This window comes from Sceloporus occidentalis, unplaced genomic scaffold (genome assembly GCF_023333645.1).
Source record: "Sceloporus occidentalis isolate IW3139 unplaced genomic scaffold, rSceOcc1.0.p SCAF_201, whole genome shotgun sequence".
Taxonomy (NCBI): domain Eukaryota; kingdom Metazoa; phylum Chordata; class Lepidosauria; order Squamata; family Phrynosomatidae; genus Sceloporus; species Sceloporus occidentalis.
In genome coordinates this window covers 141,863-159,283 of record NW_028317181.1, presented here as the reverse complement: position 1 = coordinate 159,283, position 17,421 = coordinate 141,863, and the positions used below count along the sequence as shown (strand labels likewise).

Here is a 17,421-nt window from a genome sequence, read left to right as displayed (position 1 = left end):
CCCTCCTTCCCCGTTCCTTCCTGACCCATCCAAAACACTCCCATCTTATCCACTTAACTCTACTCCTGTACCACGTTCTCCTGCCCTGTCCTTTGCTGTCCTCTCCATTCCCATCCCATCCTATCCAATCCCATCCACTCATCTCCTGTCCCTTCCTGTCCTGTCCCATCCCATCCTATCTTCTCCCATCTGCAGGTGAAGGAGTACGAGGAGGAGATCCACTCGCTGAAGGAGCGCCTGCACATGTCCAACCGGAAGCTGGAGGAGTACGAGCGGCGCCTCCTCACCCAGGAGGAGCAGACCAGCAAGATCCTCCAGCAGTACCAGCAGCGCCTGGAGCAGAGTGAGAAGCGTCTCCGCCAGCAGCAGGTGGAGAAGGACTCCCAGATCAAGAGCATCATTGGCAGGTGAGCTCCGGGGCGGGCTTTGCTGGGGGGCCGAGAGCCTCCCACTTATCAGACCAAGGGCAAGAGTGGAGGCCCGGCTCAGGAGGGAGGGAGGGTGGGCTGCAATCTCCCCTCCCCCGCCAAGGTGGGCTGGGTTCCCCTGGGAGGCCGCCAGTATGGATGGATGGGGCGGGGGCTTCCCTCCCCCGGGCCCCTGCCGCCACCGCCGGAGCCGCTGCCTCGGGGAGCCCCCTGTTCCCGCAGCTGCTGGCGGCCCCGGCTCCCGCCGCCTGCCCGCTGGGTGGGGGGGCCCGGATTGACTCCAGTGAAGCCTGTCCCTGCAGGTTGATGCTGGTGGAGGAGGAACTGCGCAGGGATCACTCGGCCGCCCTCGACGCCTCCGAAACGCGGAAGCGGCTGCTCGACGCTCAGGTGGAAATTACAATGTCATTGTTCTATTCCGTGTCCTCATGGCCATCCCACCACCCACCTGCCCCCCACCCTCTGCCCCATCTGCGTCTCCTGCCCCCGGCCCCCTCGCAGCCTGGGCAGCTTCCGTGTGCTTCTGTCTGTCCGCCCGTCCGTCTGTCCATGCTTCTTCCCCACGCCTGCTTCTGCTCCCCCTCCACACATGCGGGGCTGCTCAGCCAGGAGGGGAGGGAGGGGGCCCAGAGGATCCCCACAGGGCACTCCCTGACACCCCCACGCACCCCCTAAGGAGCAGGGGGCACCAGGTGCCTTGCACAGAGGAAGGGTCTGGAGGAGAGAGCAGCAGAAAGGGGCCCAGGAGCACCAGAGGAGAACTGAAGGGCTCACATTCTGCCTGCAGTGATTGGGGATCTGGCCGTGGGGCTGCTATCTCTCCGCGGCACAAGTTCCTCTTTCGGCTGTCTGTCCATGGGTAGGCATGCCAGCCAGTCAGCTGGCCAGGGTCCCTCTTCTGGGCTGTTCCCTCCAGGATGCGTCCAGCCATGCGTCCAGCTGTCCACATGTTTCCCCTGTTGCTGCTCTTAGCCTGTGTGGAAGGAAGCCCCCCTCCCCTGCCCCATGCCCCCCGCTGGGCCTTGACCCGTCTGTTTTCTCCATTTCGTCCTAGCTGTTCACCAGGTAACTCTGTATGACTCTGCTTTTGTCACATGGAGGGATCGGGGGGACCCTCGCCGTTCGGTAGCAGACCAGGTGGGTCCTGCACATGCCCCCTCCCCACCCCCACCCCCACTTCCAGAGTAGCTCCCAGACCCCCTCCCACTACCCCACCTCCACCTCCTCTACCTTGTAAACACCCCCAAAACCCACCTGCTTGCGGGGTGGGCTGCCTGTTCCCCCCATCCCCTCCTCTTTATTCCATACCCTTTCCCCCCCCCCCCCCCGTCATGGTCTTCAGGTTTCGAAAACTTCCCCAGAGGTCCAAGTGTGGGGCACCTCAGGCACTCCCTGGAACGCCACCTCAGCTCTCCCAGTGGGGTGCAGGGTTTCTGGATGTGGGTTGGCTGCTGTGTCCCCAGTTTATGGGTTAAGAGAAGAGAAGAGGAAGGACGGACATTTTGGGAAGGAAGGAAGGAAGGAAGGAAGGAAGGAAGGAAGGAAGAGTGGGCCTGCCATGGCTGAGACTGCCCTTCCCTCTCACTACAGGTGGGGACCCCTCTCTTGCCCCGCTTCCTGCCCTCTGGGCACAATCCACCCCCCCATGCACAGCCCAAGGGCCCAGTGGAGATGGCGGTCTCCATGGGAAGAGCCACTGCCTCACAACCCTTCCTGTTCTGTGGGCTATGGGCGGTGGTGCTTCCTAGGTGTCTGGGGGCCTCCCCCATCACCCCGAATGGCCAGAAGGGGGCATGAAGTGGGGCTTCCCCACCGCCTCCAAATGCGTAGAGAGCCCATCCCTTGCCACGGCTTCAGCTGCCACAAAGTGTGCCCACAGGCGCATCACAAGCAACCTTTGGGGCAGGGTGGGATCTGGTCCATTCCCTTTCCCCCCGGGATGTGTTTCCCCTCCCTCTGGATGACCCAGCCTCTCCTCATTACGGTTTCTTGGGAGCCCGGTGCCAAGGACCCACATAGGGGAGGCAAACGGGGACCCCAAAGGTAAGACCAGGTCGTTTCCCCCCCCTGCTCAACCCCCTGCCTGCTGTCTGTCTCTCCGTCCACCCCCTCCCCCGGCCTGGCCTCCCTCATCACTTTGCCCCCCTCATCTTGTGTCTGTCCGCACCCATTCCACTCAGGCGCCGGTCCTGTCCATCTCCTTGTTCGGGGAGTACATTGGGGGGTTACTTGGGGAGTGCCGATGGCACAGCTGGGGTGCAGGTCAGTAGGGCCTGCATGTTTGCAATGGGGGAGTTGGCTGCATAGTGGATGGTCGGCTCCCAGAGGTCAGTGCCATTGGACAGGTGGCGTGGGTGGGTGGGGGTTTGTGACCTGACGGAATTGGGGAGCCTGTCCCAAGGCTGTCCCACCCTGAGGGTCTTCATTTGGCATGGTGGGGGGACGTGGAGGGACCATCGGGGCCCATGGTCCTGATCCAGGTTCATCACCTTTCTCTTCCTTGCTCTTGGTCGGTAGCCCTCTTCATCCAGCCTCTCCCATGTTTCCCAGAGGGTCAGAGGAAGGAGTGACAAAGGGGAGGGGCTTCCAAAATCTTGTGGGTTAGGTTGCAGCCCCCTGTGCCCCCTCTCCTGAAATGGTCCCTGATGGCTCAGGCCTTCTGCAGAGCAAAGCCAGAGTCCTGTGGTGGGAGGCGGGCATTGTCCAGAGGCAAAGCACAGCTGGGGGGCAGCCAGGGGGCGGGCGAGGCTCTGAGGGACCCAGGTCTGACCCTGCTGAGGCAGCTGAAGTTTGTGCCACAATCCGGTGATGGGTCTGAACTGGCACAGCAGGCGCTGATGGGGAACGCACAAGGGGGCATTGCTTGTCATTTATTCTTTTCCCAAATATCTAGCCTTTGCCCTTCAGGGGAGTCTGCTTGCGACAAGGCTGAACCCCCCATCAAAAGGAGGCCCGGAGGTGGTGGAAGAAGGGTCACTGGGGTCCTTGCAGCCCCAGGCCAGGGCCCCAGCAAAGGGAGGGACCTTCCTCCCCAGTTTGCTTGTGGGGGGAAGCTTTTCACCAACAAAGAGGGAGGGAGCGAGATTGGGTGTGTAGTGGGTGAAGGGAGGGACCCCCGGTGCCACAGCCCCCTCCCTCTCTCACCTTGGGTCCAGGTTGAGGGGGCTGTTTTGGGGGCAGAGAGGGATTGGGGACCCCTGGGGTGAGGGGGGGCTGGTGCAAGGAGGTGGAGGAGCCCCCCAGGTGTCGCCGACGTTAATAAATAAGTGCCCCTCTCTCTTGCCCCCCATCTCTGTTGCAGGAGAGGCAGTTTCCCGCCGTGGGTGCAGCAAACCCGCGTCTGAGCGCCGCTATGGGGCCCCCCTGGAACGGGATCCTCCCCGGGCCACCGCCTCCGCCCCCGCGACTCCAGATCACGGAAAATGGAGAGTTTCGCAACACCGCGTCTGAGCACTAGCGACCGCCCCCCCGCCCCGGACCCCCGCCCAGCCCAGGCGCATGGTGCAGGCAGCGGCGGCGGTGGGGGGCTGTGGTGGGGGGCAAGGGGTGGGGTGGGGGGCCGGTCCAGACCCACCGCCGCCGCCACGCACAGGGGCCTCCCTCTGGGGGTCCTGGATGCAACTTCAGGGTGTTTTATAGCAGGACACAGACGACAATCTAAACCCCTCCTCACCTCCATCCGCCATCCGGAGTCCTTTCCCTGCCCCCCAAAAGGAGAGGGGAGGGGTCCCCCCTTCCCCCTTCCTTCCCCCCATATTTCTCAGGAGTGGCCCCCCCATCCCCTGCCCCCAGCCTTTATTGAGGCAGCAGCAGCAGCAGCAATGGGGTGTGGGGAAAGGGGAGGTAGGGGCTGTTCCCCACTTTTGCCCTCTGCCCCACTCTGCCACAACCCTTTTTGATGCTGGGGAAGAGCAGCTTTGCCTTGTGGGGGGCAGGTTGGCCCTGATTCCCTTGAGAGGCATGACCCCTAGTTGGCCGCCACGATGGATTTGGGGGGAGGGCTCCTCTTTTCCCTCCCTGTGGCTCTTCCACAACGTGGGGGCTGGGGGGGCTCTCTCCCTGCCTCTGGACGCCCAGGGCTCCCCAAAGCAAAGTGGTGCTCTCCTCCCTCTCTCCTAGCCCCCCCTGGTCTGCCCCCCTATCTCTGCGCTCTCCATCCTCTGACAAAGGGCTTTGCCTGCTCTGTACAGTGTGCCCCTCAAAAACTCCCTCTTTCTCTATAGATATAGCTCTGTTTTCAGGGTTTGTGGCAGAAGGGGGCCTCCAGTCCTGTCCCAAACTGCACCCCCTTCAGCCTCAGACCCCTTCCCCAATATTTCTGGGGAGAAGCAGCAGGTTTGGGGTGCTTCTCGGACCCCCTCCCTCCCCCTCCAAAAAGAAGAAGCCATTTTTGAACTGCCCAGCTGTGCAGGGTGCTCAGGACGGGGGGAGGGCGAGGGGGTGCCACAGCTGTCGCTACCCCCCGAAGCCCCCCGTGGAGGGAAGCGGAGGGAGAGGGGACCCCCAAGCCACCCACCTACTCGCCTGGTGCTTGCTTGCTTGCTTGCTCGCTCTCGCCGTCTGTCTGTCTGCCCGTCCGTTGCCCGTCCACCCGTCGGTCACTCGGCCGGCCAGTCAGTTGTGCTGCCGCCTGGGTCCCAAGGTGGGGGTCGACTCTGCCGTTGCCGCCGCCGCTGCCGCCGCTGGGTGGGGGCAAGCCGTGGTCACGCTCCGTGCGTGGGTGTCGTGGGTGCTTCTCTTTCTGGCTTTCCCCCCAGCCCCTTCCCCAATTGCCATTCCAGCCCCCGACCCATTCCCCCTTTTGTTTTACACCCCCTTCACCCCCCCCTCGCTCGCTTGGCCTCGTTCTTTTTCTCCCCCTGACGGTGACGGTGGCTCAGGTGGCACCGTAGGTATTTATACGTATTATTATGATGACAATGGATTATTATTATTATTATTATTATTAATTATTATTATTATTATAAAAGTTTGTATATATGTGGAACCCCCCGGACCCCCGTTGCCTTCCCCCCACCCGACTGCCTGCTCCCTGAAATGGCCTGCCCCCCCAGGTGTAATTACCGCGGGATTTGTACTGTACATACAAGAAAGAGAGCGCTCTCTCTCGACCTCTTCTCTCTTTTCCTGGCCTGCTCAGGGCCCCCCATCTGTACATACCGCCCCACCAGGAAGGGGCCATCGGGGGGCGGGTCAGCTGGGACCCCAGACCCAATGGGGCAGGTGGGCCTCCCCTCAGGCTATTCTCAGTCTCTTTCTCTTTCAAGCTCTCAAGTTTATTTTATGTCAAATTTATTATTTTTCCTCTTATTTTTTTTTCTGGAGTGTGTGGTGAAAACAGAAGAAAATGTTTAATAAAAAGCAATTGGTCTTTTATGCCACGTCAGCCATTGAAGACTCCAGCGGTGGGGAGGGGAAGAGGAAGGGGAATAAGGGGGCTTCCGGGTGAAGGGAGGGTGTGTGGGTCCCTGGGGGGTCACGGCTCTAGCCCCCTCCCCTTGGATTGCATTAGCCCCATCCAGCACCCCCTCCCCAAAACCACTTCTGGAGCCGATTGCAATTGCATCCCAACAAGGGAAAGCATGCCTGGTTAATCTAAATGTATAAGTCTCCAGGACCAGATGAACTACATCCAAGGGTACTAAAAGAACTGGCAAATGTAATATCAGAGCCATTGGCAATCATATTTGAAAACTCCTGGAGAACAGGAGAGATCCCAGCAGATGGAGGAGGGCAAACGTTGTCCCCATCTTCAAAAAGGGGAAAAAGAGGATCCCAACAATGATCCTCCAGTTAGTCTGACATCAATCCCAGGAAAGATTCTGGAGCAGATCATTAACATCTAGAACATCTAGAAGGCAAAGCCATAATCACAAAAAGTCAACATGGGTTTCTGAGAAAGAAGTCATGCCAGACAAACCTGATTTCTTTCTTTGATAAAATGACCAGCTTGTTAGATGAAGGGAATGCTGTGGATATAGTAGATCTTGATTTCAGTAAGGCCTTTGACAAGGTTTCCCATGACAGTCTTGCAGACAAGCTTGTAAAATGTGGGCTAGACAAGGCAACTGTAACATGGATTTGTAACTGGTTGACTGGACAAACCCAAAGGATGGTCAGCCATGGCTCCTTTTCATCCTGGAGAGAAGTGACCAGTGGGGTCCCACAGGGCTCTGTCCTGGGCCCAGTGCTATTCAACATCTTTATCAATGACCTGGATGACAGAATTGGGAGCATACTTATCAAATTTGCAGATGATACCAAATTAGGGGGAATAGCTAATACCCCAGAGGACAGGATCAAGATCCAAAATGACCTGAATAGACTAGAAAGCTGGGCCAAAACTAACAAAATGAAATTCAACACGGAGAAATGTAAGGGCGGAAATATAAAATGCACAGATATAGGATGATGGGGGACACCTGGCTTAAGGAGACTTCTATGTGTGAAAGGGATCTGGGAGTCCAAGTAGACCAGAAATTGAACATGAGTCAACAGTGTAATGCGGCAGCTAAAAAGGCCAATGGAATTTTAGGCTGCATCAATAGAAGTCTAGTGTCTAGATCAAGGGAAGTCATAGTGCCACTCTATTCTGCTTCGGTCAGGCCCCACCTGGAATATTGTGTCCAGTTGTGGGCACCACAATTCAAAAAGGACATTGAGAAACTGGAGCCATGTGTCCAAAGCAGGATCACCAAAATGGTGAAGGATCTGGAAACCATGAAGCCCTATGAGGAACGACTTAGGGAGCTGGGGATGTTTTGTCTGGAGAAGAGAAAAGGTGATATGATAGCCCTGCTTAAATATTTGAAGGGATGTCATATTCAAGAGGGAGCAAGCTTGTTTTCTGCTTCTCTAGAGAATAGGATCTGGAACAGTGGGTGCAAACACCAAGAAAAGAGGGTCTGCCTAAACATGAGGAAGAGCTTCCTAACGGTCAGAACTGCTGGACAGTGGAAGCCCATGCCTCCTTCTTTGGGGCCTGTTTCCAAGCAGAGGCTGGGGGCTGGACTGGATGGCCCCTGGGGTTGCAAACTCCCAATTTTCCTCGGTGCTGCTCCCTTTGCAGCTTGGGAGCAGCAACCAAGAAGCGTCTTGCTTTTGCCAATCTTGCCACAAAGGCTGGCCCAGGTGAGAGTCCTTCTGGCCACTGCACACTCTCTGCTCCCTTTGTGCCTGCCTTCCTGGGAGCAGTGGCTGAGGAGCCCAGTCTCACTGGTGCCAGCCTTGCAGCAAAGGCCAGTGTGGTCAAGAGGCCTGTGGCTGCCCCCAAGGTGACCGGGTGCAAGGGAGGCTCTTCTCCCTCCCAGAGAGAGGGACTCCCCATCCTCCATCGGGGCAGAGAAAGGCACGGCTGGTGTGTGCAGAGGGGCTTCCATAGCAATAGCAAGTACATTTCTATACCGCTTATCAGTGCACTTAAGCACTCCCTCAGCAGTTTACAAAGGGTCAGCTCATTGCCCCCAACAATCTCATTTTAGCCACCTCCTCGGAAGGATGCAAGCCTGAGTTGACCTTGAGCTCCTTTTTTGCTGGTATTGAACTTGCAACCTTATGGTTTGCGCTTTGTGAGTGGCTGCAGGGCAGGCATTGAACCACTGCGCCGCCAAGGCTCTGAGAGGCCACATGCTCCAGGCCACGATTCAAGGAGGACCAGTGTCCAGGGAAGGGCCATCAAAATGTTGAGGGGCCTGGAAAGCTTTATCAGCAGCTGCTGAGGAAGCTGGGCTGGGTCTCTTTAGCCTGGAGAAGAGAAGGTTAAGGGCTGACATGAGAGCCCTCTTTAAGTGTTTGAAGGGGTGCCACGTTGAGGAGGGAGCAAGCTTCATTTCTGCTGCTCCAGGACCCAGAGCCAAGGATGTCAGATGCAGGAAAGAAGACTTAGGAGGGACTACCTGACAGTAAGAGCTGTTTGACAGTGGGACCCACTCCCTCAGTGGAGATTTTGGAGGAGTCTCCCTCCTTGGAGGCTGTCTTTAAGCAGAGGCTGGATGGCCATCTGCCAAAATGGGGCTGCTTTGATGGGGAGTTCCTGCATGGCAGTAGAAGGGGTTGGACTGGATCAGGGCCCTTCCTGGGGTCTCCTCCAACTTCCCCAGAGATCTTCCCCAGAGATCTGCCCTTGTCTCCTATTGTGCCCCAGAACCATCTTTCTTCTCTTGACCAGCCAAGCCCTGGCAAAACCCACAAGGCTGGGCAGGGCCTTCCTGCTTGGCAGAAGGGGCCCTGGGGTCCCTGGCAACCCCAGGGTCCTATGTCTTCCTGCAGGGCAGAAGGGCGGAGGGGCAACCTCTGGAAGCAGCCCAATAACAAAGTCAGCACCCAAGCAAGGGTCCCTTTATGGGGCCAGCCCAAATGCACACTCACGCCGGCTCCTTCTTCCTCAGGCAAAGCGGAGGAAGGAATGGAAGCCGAGAGTCCTAGGCCTGCCTTTTCTGGCAGGAGGGCTCTGACCCTCTTTTTTGGCCCTGCGGTCCCTGGGCCTTCGGGGCCCGAAGGAAGCTGCCTCGGGGCCCTTTGGAGGCGTGAGGCCAGGCGCTGCGCTCCAGTCCTTCGGGCGCCTCCGAAGGGACCCGGGGCGGCGTCCTCTGGCCCTGGCCCTTGGGCCCGCAGTGCCTCCTTCCTTCGCAGGCAGAGGGCGCTGGCTTTCCCCAGAAGCCTTCAGGGGGCCCAGAGGCCTGTTAAAGGGCTTCCTGAAGCAAAAGCACGCAGGCCTCCTGCAGAGTTGAGGCTGCATTCACACTGGAGAAATAACCCGGTTTGGCACCGCTTTTCAGCATCCTAGCTCAAGGCTATGGAATTCTGAGAGTTAAAGTACTCCAACTCCCAGAATTCCATAGCCAGCCCTTGTCTGCCAAGGCGTTCCTCTCCCTCCTGTCGCTCAAACCTCTACTGGCCAATCGCCCCTTCTCGCCCGCCCTCAAGACTGTCGGCCAATCAGGAGCCGCACCGCCCTACCTCGCCCTGATTGGTCGCCAGGCGCCCGAGCCTCGCGTCATTGCGCCAGCCAACAGGGGAGGCGCCCGCAGCCGGGTCCCGTTCGTGACGCAACGGGGCGGGCCCCTTTCAGAGGCGGGCCTTCAGCCTTCCCGGCCTCTCATTGGCCGAACCCTATCGCAGGCGGTTTCCTCATTGGTGAAGATCGGGGAAAGGGCGTGGCGACGGGGGGAGGAACCGATTGGGCGTGTCGGGGCACTTCCGGCGGAAGGCAGGCAGGCGAGCGGGAGCGGCAGCGCGGGGAGACGAGTGCTACTGTCGCCGCCGCCTCAGGTGAAGAAGGGGAGGAGCCTCCTCTGGCCACGCCTTGTCCTCCGTTGGGGAGCCCGCGCATGCGCGGAGCGGACCCAAGAGGGCTCCTCAGCGGCAATACCGGAACTCGGGGGGAAGGGTCTCCAAGGGTTTCCTGGGGTCTCCCTTCCTGGGCCTGACTCCCATCCTAGTTGGGGCTACATCCCCCCCGAGGAGGGGCTCGCAGTCATGGGCCCCCCTCCCCTCCTGAGGCCTCTCTGAAAAAGCTGTTCGCCCCGTACACTAGTCCGAACTGTGGCCTGTGGTGGGAGCGCCCATCCTCCCCAAGAAGGGGGCCTCCTCCGCCCCCTCACTCTCCCCTCCCCCACTCTTTTGCAGCACAGCTGTCTCTCCTCAAAGAAGAAGAGGAAGAGGAGGAGGACCTTGTGGCCCCGGTTCCGGCGCAGCGATGGAGGCGGAGACGCGCAGCGTGCAGATTCAGTTCCCTCACTACGCAGCAGTGCTGCTGGAGTCACTGAATAAGCACCGCCTGGAGGGGAAGTTCTGTGACCTGTCCGTCCACGTCCAGGGGCGGGTCTTCCGGGCCCACAAGAGCGTCCTGGCGGCCGCCTCGCCCTACTTCCACGACAAGCTCCTCCTCCGCGACACCGACTGCCTGGTCCTGCCGGGGGTCATTGAGCCCCAGGCCTTCGAGAACCTGCTGCAGCTCATCTACTCCGGCCGCCTGAGGCTGCTGCTGGAGGCCCTGCCCAGCCACCTCCTCGTGGCCAGCGGCCTCCAGATGTGGCAGGTGGTCGACCAGTTCTCGGGCATCCTCAAGGAGCTGGACGGGGGGCCTTGCCGGCCCTGGGCCGCCCCACGCGTCCCAGCCGAGAGCCAGTCCCCCAGCAGCAGCGGAGGATACTTTGGGCCCCGGGGGGACGACGACGGAGGGGAGGCCGGGGCCACGGGGGCCTCTGCCTCTGGTGTGGGGGGAGCCGAGGGGCTTGGACTGCCCCCCGAGGAGGAGGAGGAGGAGGAGGCCGAGGTGGTGAAGATCCGGGTCCCCCACGACGACCCTGAGGAGGAGGACGAGGACGAAGAGGAGGAGGACGTGGCCTGCCGGGGGTCCCCTGACGGGCCCCTAAAAGTTCTTGAAGGAGAGGGGGGGCTGAGCGGCCGGTCCAGGGCCCCCCGCGGGGAGCAAGCCGGCTCTTCCACCTCCTCCTCCTCCTCCTCTGGATTCGCCTCCCCCCACGAGGCGGGCGCCCCCCGGGTCTTCTACATTAAGCAGGAGCGCTTTGACCCCGAGGAGGGGCCCGCAGGCATGGGCGGCCCCTTGGGGAGGGCCTTGGGGGTGTCCGAGGGGCCCCCGGGGCTCTGCCAGGCAGAGATCCAGGAGTCAGGGCAGGTCAGCTACATCTTCCCTGGAGCCTCTTCCTGGCCCTCGCCTCCGCCTCCTCCAATTCCGCCTCCGGGGGGCTTCTCCGGGAAGGGCCAGGTTTTCTCGGCGGACTCGGTGGCCTTCCCAGAGAGCTCCTGGAAGCCGTTGGATCTCCACGGCAATGAGATCCTGGCCCAGGCAGCCCACGGCCAGGCGGTCCATGCCCCTGTCAAGCTGCTGTCGGCCCCGGACGGGAAGAAGTTTGGCTGCCTGTGCGGTAAGCGCTTTGCGGTGAAGCCCAAGCGGGACCGTCATATCCTGCTGACCTTCAGCCTGCGCCCCTTTGGCTGTTCTGTCTGCAACAAGAAGTTCAAGCTGAAGCACCACCTGACGGAGCACATGAAGACCCACGAGGGGACCCTCTACGCCTGCGAGGACTGCGGCCGCAAGTTCCGTGTCCAGAGCTGCTTCCTCAAGCACAAGGAACTCTGCAAGGGGCAAGGGTGGGCCACCGCCTGCTGGACCTACAAATAGAGCCCTCCGGAGCTATAGTGGCGGCGGAAGTGGGGGTCTGGCGGTGGCCAAGGGGGCAGCTCCTCCTCCATGGGCAGAACTCTTTGGGGCCCCTGAAGGGACTGTGAGCATGCCCCCCCCCATTCCCTGGAGGCCTCAGCTCAGGGTCAGGGGGCCTAAGGGGGCCGGACCAGGCCAGGAGAGACTGAGGTCCCAATGGCATGTTCCTGGCCCTCAGGCTTTCTTCCACAAGAGATGCTGGGGTCTCCCATTTGCTCTCTGGGACACAGGAAGTCCAGTGTTCCTACCTCAGATGGAGCAGAGGAGATGTGCAGCAAAAGGGGAGACATCGGCCAGAGGCAATGCAGCCCCCCACACAATGGCCCTAGGCTCCATCCTCACTCAGGGCCCTCCCTCCTCTGGGCAGCCCCCATGAGACCTGGGTTGGAGCAAATGGGGTGCCCCTTATGGGTCCTCCCCCTTGCAGCATTCCAAACAAGGATGGTGGCCCTTCCTTTCCCGCGGAGGACTGAGTGAGGCGGGGGGGTCAGTCAGTCAGCGGTGGGGTGGCTTTGGCCCCTGGTTTGACCCACGGAGGTGTCAGACTGCCAGGGATGCTTTGATTGAGAGTTCCTGCATGGCAGGGGGTTGGACTGGATGGCCCTTGTGGTCTCTTACAACTCTATGATTCAGATGGAGGGGAGGAGCTGGCTTTTGGGAAGAGCCAGGGCCAAACCTGCTTGCAATTCTTTCCGCGGAGCTTATGGGAGAAATACACAATTTGGAAACTTGTTTAAAAAATTAAAAACAGTGAACCAAGCTGTCCCTTCCAGGAGCTGGACTGGGGCAGGGTCTGAGGGCATGGGGGGGCAGGGGGAGGTCAAGAGCACCTGGAGGGAGATCTTGACCCACCAGAGAGGAGGTGTGCTTGGCCCCTTGGTTCAAAGGGACACAGGCTGGAGAAGCACAGCTGGGGAGAGCCAGGCTGCGAGTGCGAGACAACAGCACTGGAGGAGGAGGAGGGAGAAGAGGAAGAGGTGCCCTGGGGGACCCTCTGAGGCTGGTGAGGGACCGGTGCCCTGACACTTGGCATCTGGGGGGGAATGTGAGTTTGTGCTGTTGGTGGTCTGCACCTCCCACCTGCCATCTCCCTGTGAGCTGCACTGGCTGGGATGATGGGAGTTGCAGTCCAGGTGCCCCTGGGGCACAGGGCTTTCCCCAGCCCCCAAGGAGGGTGGCCAGGCTTCCCATAGCCCCCACGGGGCAAGCGAAGGAGAAAGCAGCAAACGTGGGATTAAAACCTAACCAATACAAAGAGGAAAAGGAAATGATGTTAGGGATTGTAAAACATTGCTCAGTCTAGAAAGATTATTTATGGAAAACCACAAATTAAAAACCCCGCTTCTTCATGTAACCTAAGTCCTAAGGGAACACCTCTAGGAATCGCCAGCTCCTCCAGCAGAACTCCGTGGTCAACATCTGCCAGGATTTGGCCATAGATTCATGCTGGAGGAACTCCAAATGCCTGGAGGAGTGTTTTCTTCGGGAGTCTCTAGGTCCTGCAGTGCAATTCTAGTCGACTTCCAGCAGCATTTCTCTGGGGACCTACAGATTCCTAGAGAGAATATACTAACCAAAGCTGCAAATGCGGAGGGCTGGCTGTACTTAGGTTATTTTAAAGCTCTCACATCAACCAGGATCCTTCAGAAGATGAAGGACTGTAGTAGGAGACATGATAAGAAGGAATGAAACCTGCTGGCCTCCATCAATTGCAGTCCACCACTGTTTTCGGAAACCAACCTTCCTCCACGGCTGGAAGGTTTGCATTTCCACAAAGGAGCCAATCTCTCCACATTCCCCCTCTGAAGGACCCTTAGGACCCCTTGGCCTTCAGGAAGGCGGCTGCGTTTCTACAGACCGGAGGTGGTCTCCTTACAGGACTTGGGTCCTTTTTATTATACAGTGGGCCCTTGTTATCCGCTGGGGTTTTGGTTCTTGAATCCCCCGTGGATAACAAAATCTGTGGATGCTCAAGTCCCATTAAATATAATGGCAAAGCAAAATGGCGTCCCATATATAAAATGGAAAATCAAGGTTTGCTGTTTGGAATTTATACTTTCTGGGAATATTTTCAAGCTGTGTATGCCCAAATCCATGTATAAAAAATCTGTGTATAAGGAGCACCAACTATGTATTTTGGATTGTTCAACTTACTTGGTTGTATTCTTTGGTTGATTTGGGAGTATTTTTTCATAACACAGGTGCGTTACAGACCGGCGCTGCTGTTTGCTCCGCGAGGGAGCCACAGCAGCCAAACCGCACGACTCCCGCGCGGAGCAAAAAAAGAAGCAGTTATGACGCCGTGAGGTACCAATGGCGTACTTGCGACGTCATAAGCGCCGTGCAACGTGTGGACGCACAGCGTCCGCTACATCAACATGGTGGTGGCCATGTGGAACAGCCGCCGCCATATTGTACGTATTCACTATGTACTAGGGTTAGGGGGGTGCAGAAGCACCACACCTTCCTAACCCTAGTACGTAGTGAATACGTACAAAATGGCGGTTTGTAACCTGCCACAGCTGCAAGCAAAGTGGAGTCATTTCTGGGAGAGGGCTGGCTGGCTAGGACCCCAAAGAGGACACCTCCGCTGCTGTGCTTTTGGGGTTTTGTGCTGCAGAGGCCATCTTGGCCAAGGGGCCCCCTGGGTCCTTCAGGGAGTGAGGGGCTCAGGGCCCACACCCAGTTGCCCCAAATGCCAGGAGCTGGAGGGGTGCCTTTGGGGCATTGCTGGGCAGCCTGGGGCCAAGGAGGCCAGGCCAGAATCTTTTTAGGGGGGTCCCATTGCCCCAGTTTCCTGGCATTTGGGGGGGAGGTCTGTGAGGGAGGGGGGCCTGGCGTGGGCTGGTCATGGGGCAGTCCCCAGTGTGGAATGTGCATGGTCTGGGGTGAGTGGGTTGGGGTCCAGGGCTGGCAAGAGAGGAGAGAATAAGACCCCCCCCCATGGGACCTTGCCAAGGGCCCCAGCCTCCCCCTGGAAAGACCCAGGCCCAGGGAGGCTCCCTCTGGGTCAGCCGTGGGTCCAGGGGCCCACCTTCCCCTTCAGGAAGGAATGGAAGAAGATGTAACAACCTCCCCCCCCCCAATCTTTCTCTACACTGCAGAAATGATGCAGTTCAACACCACTTTAACTGCCATGGCTCCGTCCTGCAGAAGTCCTGGGATTACTAGTTTTGTAGACGTCTCTTTGGCAGAGAAGTCCCAGGATTCCCCAGAAAGTGCCTTACTTCTTCCCTTTCAGGGGGGCCTTTGGGGCTCTGAGGCCAAATGGGGGAACCCCACAGAGATCCCTTGGACTTCCCCAGAGGCAACATAGTTTCTGCAGAAGGGCCCCAGTGCCATCGAACAAAGGGCCTGGACGGGCAGACGGGGCCCCTGGCCCGTCTTCCTCTTGACTGGCAGAGGAGTCATGGTGCCCCTTCCCACTTGCCCATGGGGCCACACTTGGCCGCCAGGCTCCTTGCCCAGGAAGGGGGGCACTCTCTTGGCCTTCGGGAGGCCTGGTCTCTCCCTTCAGTCTTTCCTTCCATCCCTGACCCCTAACCCTTGGCCCTCCAGGGCTCCCGAAGGGCAGAGAACGCCTGCTTTTCCTGGGGGCCCTTGGGTGGCCTTTGCAGGGGCTCAGAAGGGGCCATGCAGGGCCAGAAATGGGGCTTTCCATAGGCCTCCTTTTATTCTCTTTGGGGACCTGCCTTGGGAAGGATAAAGAGCGTTCACACAGAAAGACAAATACAAGGCAGCCCTTAGGCCCAGATCCTCTTCTTACTGCAAATAGGATTCTCTTTGCTCTGACTGTCTCTCAAGCTATTTGAAGGAAGAGTTGTTTTAAAGATTTATGGCAATTTATTGGGGAGAGGTGGCATCTTCTTCTTTGGCGTCTGTTTCTAACCAGAGACTGGATGGCCATCTAGAGTTCCTGCATGGCAGAATGTGGCTGGACTGGATCAGGGCCCTTGGCCCTTTTCCAGCTCTGTGATTTTAAGCTTGCTCCCTCCTCAATGTGACATCCCTTCAAATATTTAAACAGGGCTATTATCATATCACCCCTTAACCTTATCTTCTTCAGGCTAAACATCTTAGGCCATCTAGTCCAGCCCCTTCTTCCCTGCAGAATCATAGAATCAGTTGGAAGAGACCACAAGGACCTTGATCCAAACCACCCCTCTTCTTCTGCCATCCAGGAACTCTCAATCCAAGCATCCCATTGACAGATGGCCATCCAGCCCCTGTTTAAAACCTCCAAAGACGGAGATGTTTATCACACTATACTCTTAAAGTGCTACTATTCCACTTTGACTCCTCTAGCTGCCTCCTGTTGCATTCTGGGATTTGCAGTTTTAAGGAGGGGTATTTAGAATTCTCAGGCAGCACAATCTCCAAGGCAGCATCTTCCACCGTCGAACAGCCCTTACTCTCAGGAAGTTCTTCCTAATGTTGAGGTGGACTCTCTTTTCCTGGAGCTGGCATCCATTGTTCCAGCTCTTGTTCTCTGGAGCAGCAGAAAACAAGCTTGTTCCCTCCTCAGTATGACACCATGTGATGTCTGCTGTTGGAATCCAACTTGTAAGAATCCACGCAGATTCCAATCTTCAAGTAGGAGCAGTAAGTTTATTCATTTATGAGCTACTGAGCAGAGCCAGTCCCAGGAGAGTGAGATGAGGAAGAGAGAACAATCAATCCCTCTCCAACCCTCTTAATAGTATAGATATACTACAGCTGATATCACTAAGGGCTGTGTCTTAAAGGTACCTTACATCACAACACCCCTTCAAGTATTTAAGCAGGGCTATTATCACATCACCTCTTAACCTTCTCTTCTCCAGGCTAAGGATCCCCAACTTCCTAACAGCTTCAAATTGGGAATAGAATAACCATACTTTGGAAGTACATACAGGCTTTATTGGGCATCATCAGAAGAAATTGTCATTGGAAGAAACTGGCTGGGGAGGCTGGAAGTTGCACTCCAGAAAAAGAAAAAGTGATATCTTTCCCAGACTCCGGGGGGAATGGCCAGGCTTTGCCCGGGGGGCCAAGGCCTGGCCCAGACTTTACAGTGACCCAACACTGGGTCGGGCAGAGGAGGTCCGTTCCTGGCACTGCCGCCTCCTCAGGGTCCGGGAGAGCTTCCTGAGCTCCTTCTCCCCTCTCTGCCACCTCCGGACCCAGGAGAGGACCAGCCGCCCGGCCACCCGGCGCCCCGCAGCCAGGACCACAGCCCCCGGAGTGGCCTCCAGCGCCCGGCAGGAGCAGCCCTCGCCATCCTCCAGCCAGAGGACTGGCCGCTTCAGCTCCTCTTCTGACCAGCCGCTCTGCTTGTAGACGGTCCGGCCATGGACCTCCGGGACCACCTTCAGGTCCCCTGCAGACCCTGAAACGGATTTGACACTCATCTTTAAAGCTGCGGGAGACAGAGAAGGCACTTGTTAGGCCAACGGTTTGAAACACAGGGTGCTAGGTGCATGTGTCGCATTGATAGTCCAGTTGGCCCTCCACATTGGCGGCTTTGCCTTTGGCGGTTTTGATTAATACGTTCTCTCTAGGAATCTCCAGTCTTCCAGTGCAACTCTATGGTCACCATCCGCCAGAGGTTGATCTGCTACAAGTGCCTAGAGAATTAATACGTTCTCTCTAGGAATCTCCAGTCCTCCAGCGCAACTCTATGGTCACCATCCGCCAGAGGTTGATCTGCTACAAATGCCTAGAGAATTAATACGTTCTCTCTAGGAATCTCCAGTCCTCCAGCGCAACTCTATGGTCACCATCCGCCAGAGGTTGATCTGCTACAAATGCCTAGAGAATTAATACATT

At 57.9% G+C, this 17,421-nt stretch overlaps 3 protein-coding genes across 12 annotated transcripts in view; 2 read left to right on the top strand and 1 right to left on the bottom strand.

Moving 5' to 3' along the window:
- The window catches only part of LOC149278092 (ras/Rap GTPase-activating protein SynGAP-like), a 45,524-nt gene extending 41,126 nt beyond the window's left edge, over positions 1-4,398 (top strand). For 3 of the 6 annotated variants that reach the window (XM_089502403.1, XM_089502402.1, XM_089502400.1), the window contains 4 exons: positions 196-407; positions 718-818; positions 1,483-1,565; positions 3,730-4,398. In XM_089502403.1, coding sequence (XP_089358529.1) covers positions 196-407; positions 718-818; positions 1,483-1,565; positions 3,730-3,885 — 552 coding nt within the window. In that variant the 3' untranslated portion in view covers positions 3,886-4,398. The remainder of the gene's footprint in view (positions 1-195; positions 408-717; positions 819-1,482; positions 1,566-3,729) is intronic. The other 3 variants (XR_016278792.1, XM_089502405.1, XM_089502399.1) reach the window with 3 other exon arrangements.
- Positions 4,399-9,292: 4,894 nt separating this feature from the next.
- Positions 9,293-13,729, top strand: LOC149278091 (zinc finger and BTB domain-containing protein 9-like). 2 transcript variants are annotated; one of them, XM_089502390.1, is made up of 2 exons: positions 9,293-9,698; positions 10,061-13,729. In XM_089502390.1, the coding sequence occupies exon 2, from the start codon at positions 10,126-10,128 to the stop codon at positions 11,572-11,574; it is 1,449 nt and encodes a 482-aa protein (XP_089358516.1). In that variant the 5' UTR covers positions 9,293-9,698; positions 10,061-10,125; the 3' UTR covers positions 11,575-13,729. The 2 variants fall into 2 exon arrangements, with proteins under 2 accessions (XP_089358516.1, XP_089358517.1); XM_089502391.1 differs by having other exon boundaries at positions 9,599-9,698; positions 10,056-13,729.
- A 2,761-nt stretch (positions 13,730-16,490) lies between these two features.
- LOC149278087 (secreted frizzled-related protein 2-like) overlaps positions 16,491-17,421 on the bottom strand; it is a 66,945-nt gene continuing 66,014 nt past the window's right edge. For all 4 annotated transcript variants that reach the window (XM_089502299.1, XM_089502300.1, XM_089502301.1 and 1 more), the window contains one exon: positions 16,491-17,011. In XM_089502299.1, coding sequence (XP_089358425.1) covers positions 16,662-17,011 — 350 coding nt within the window. In that variant the 3' untranslated portion in view covers positions 16,491-16,661. The remainder of the gene's footprint in view (positions 17,012-17,421) is intronic.

What these genes read in the sequence shown, in the direction of transcription:
- LOC149278091 (XM_089502390.1), top strand. Translation starts at nt 10,126, where the DNA reads ATGGAGGCGGAGACGCGCAGCGTGCAGATTCAGTTCCCTCACTACGCA.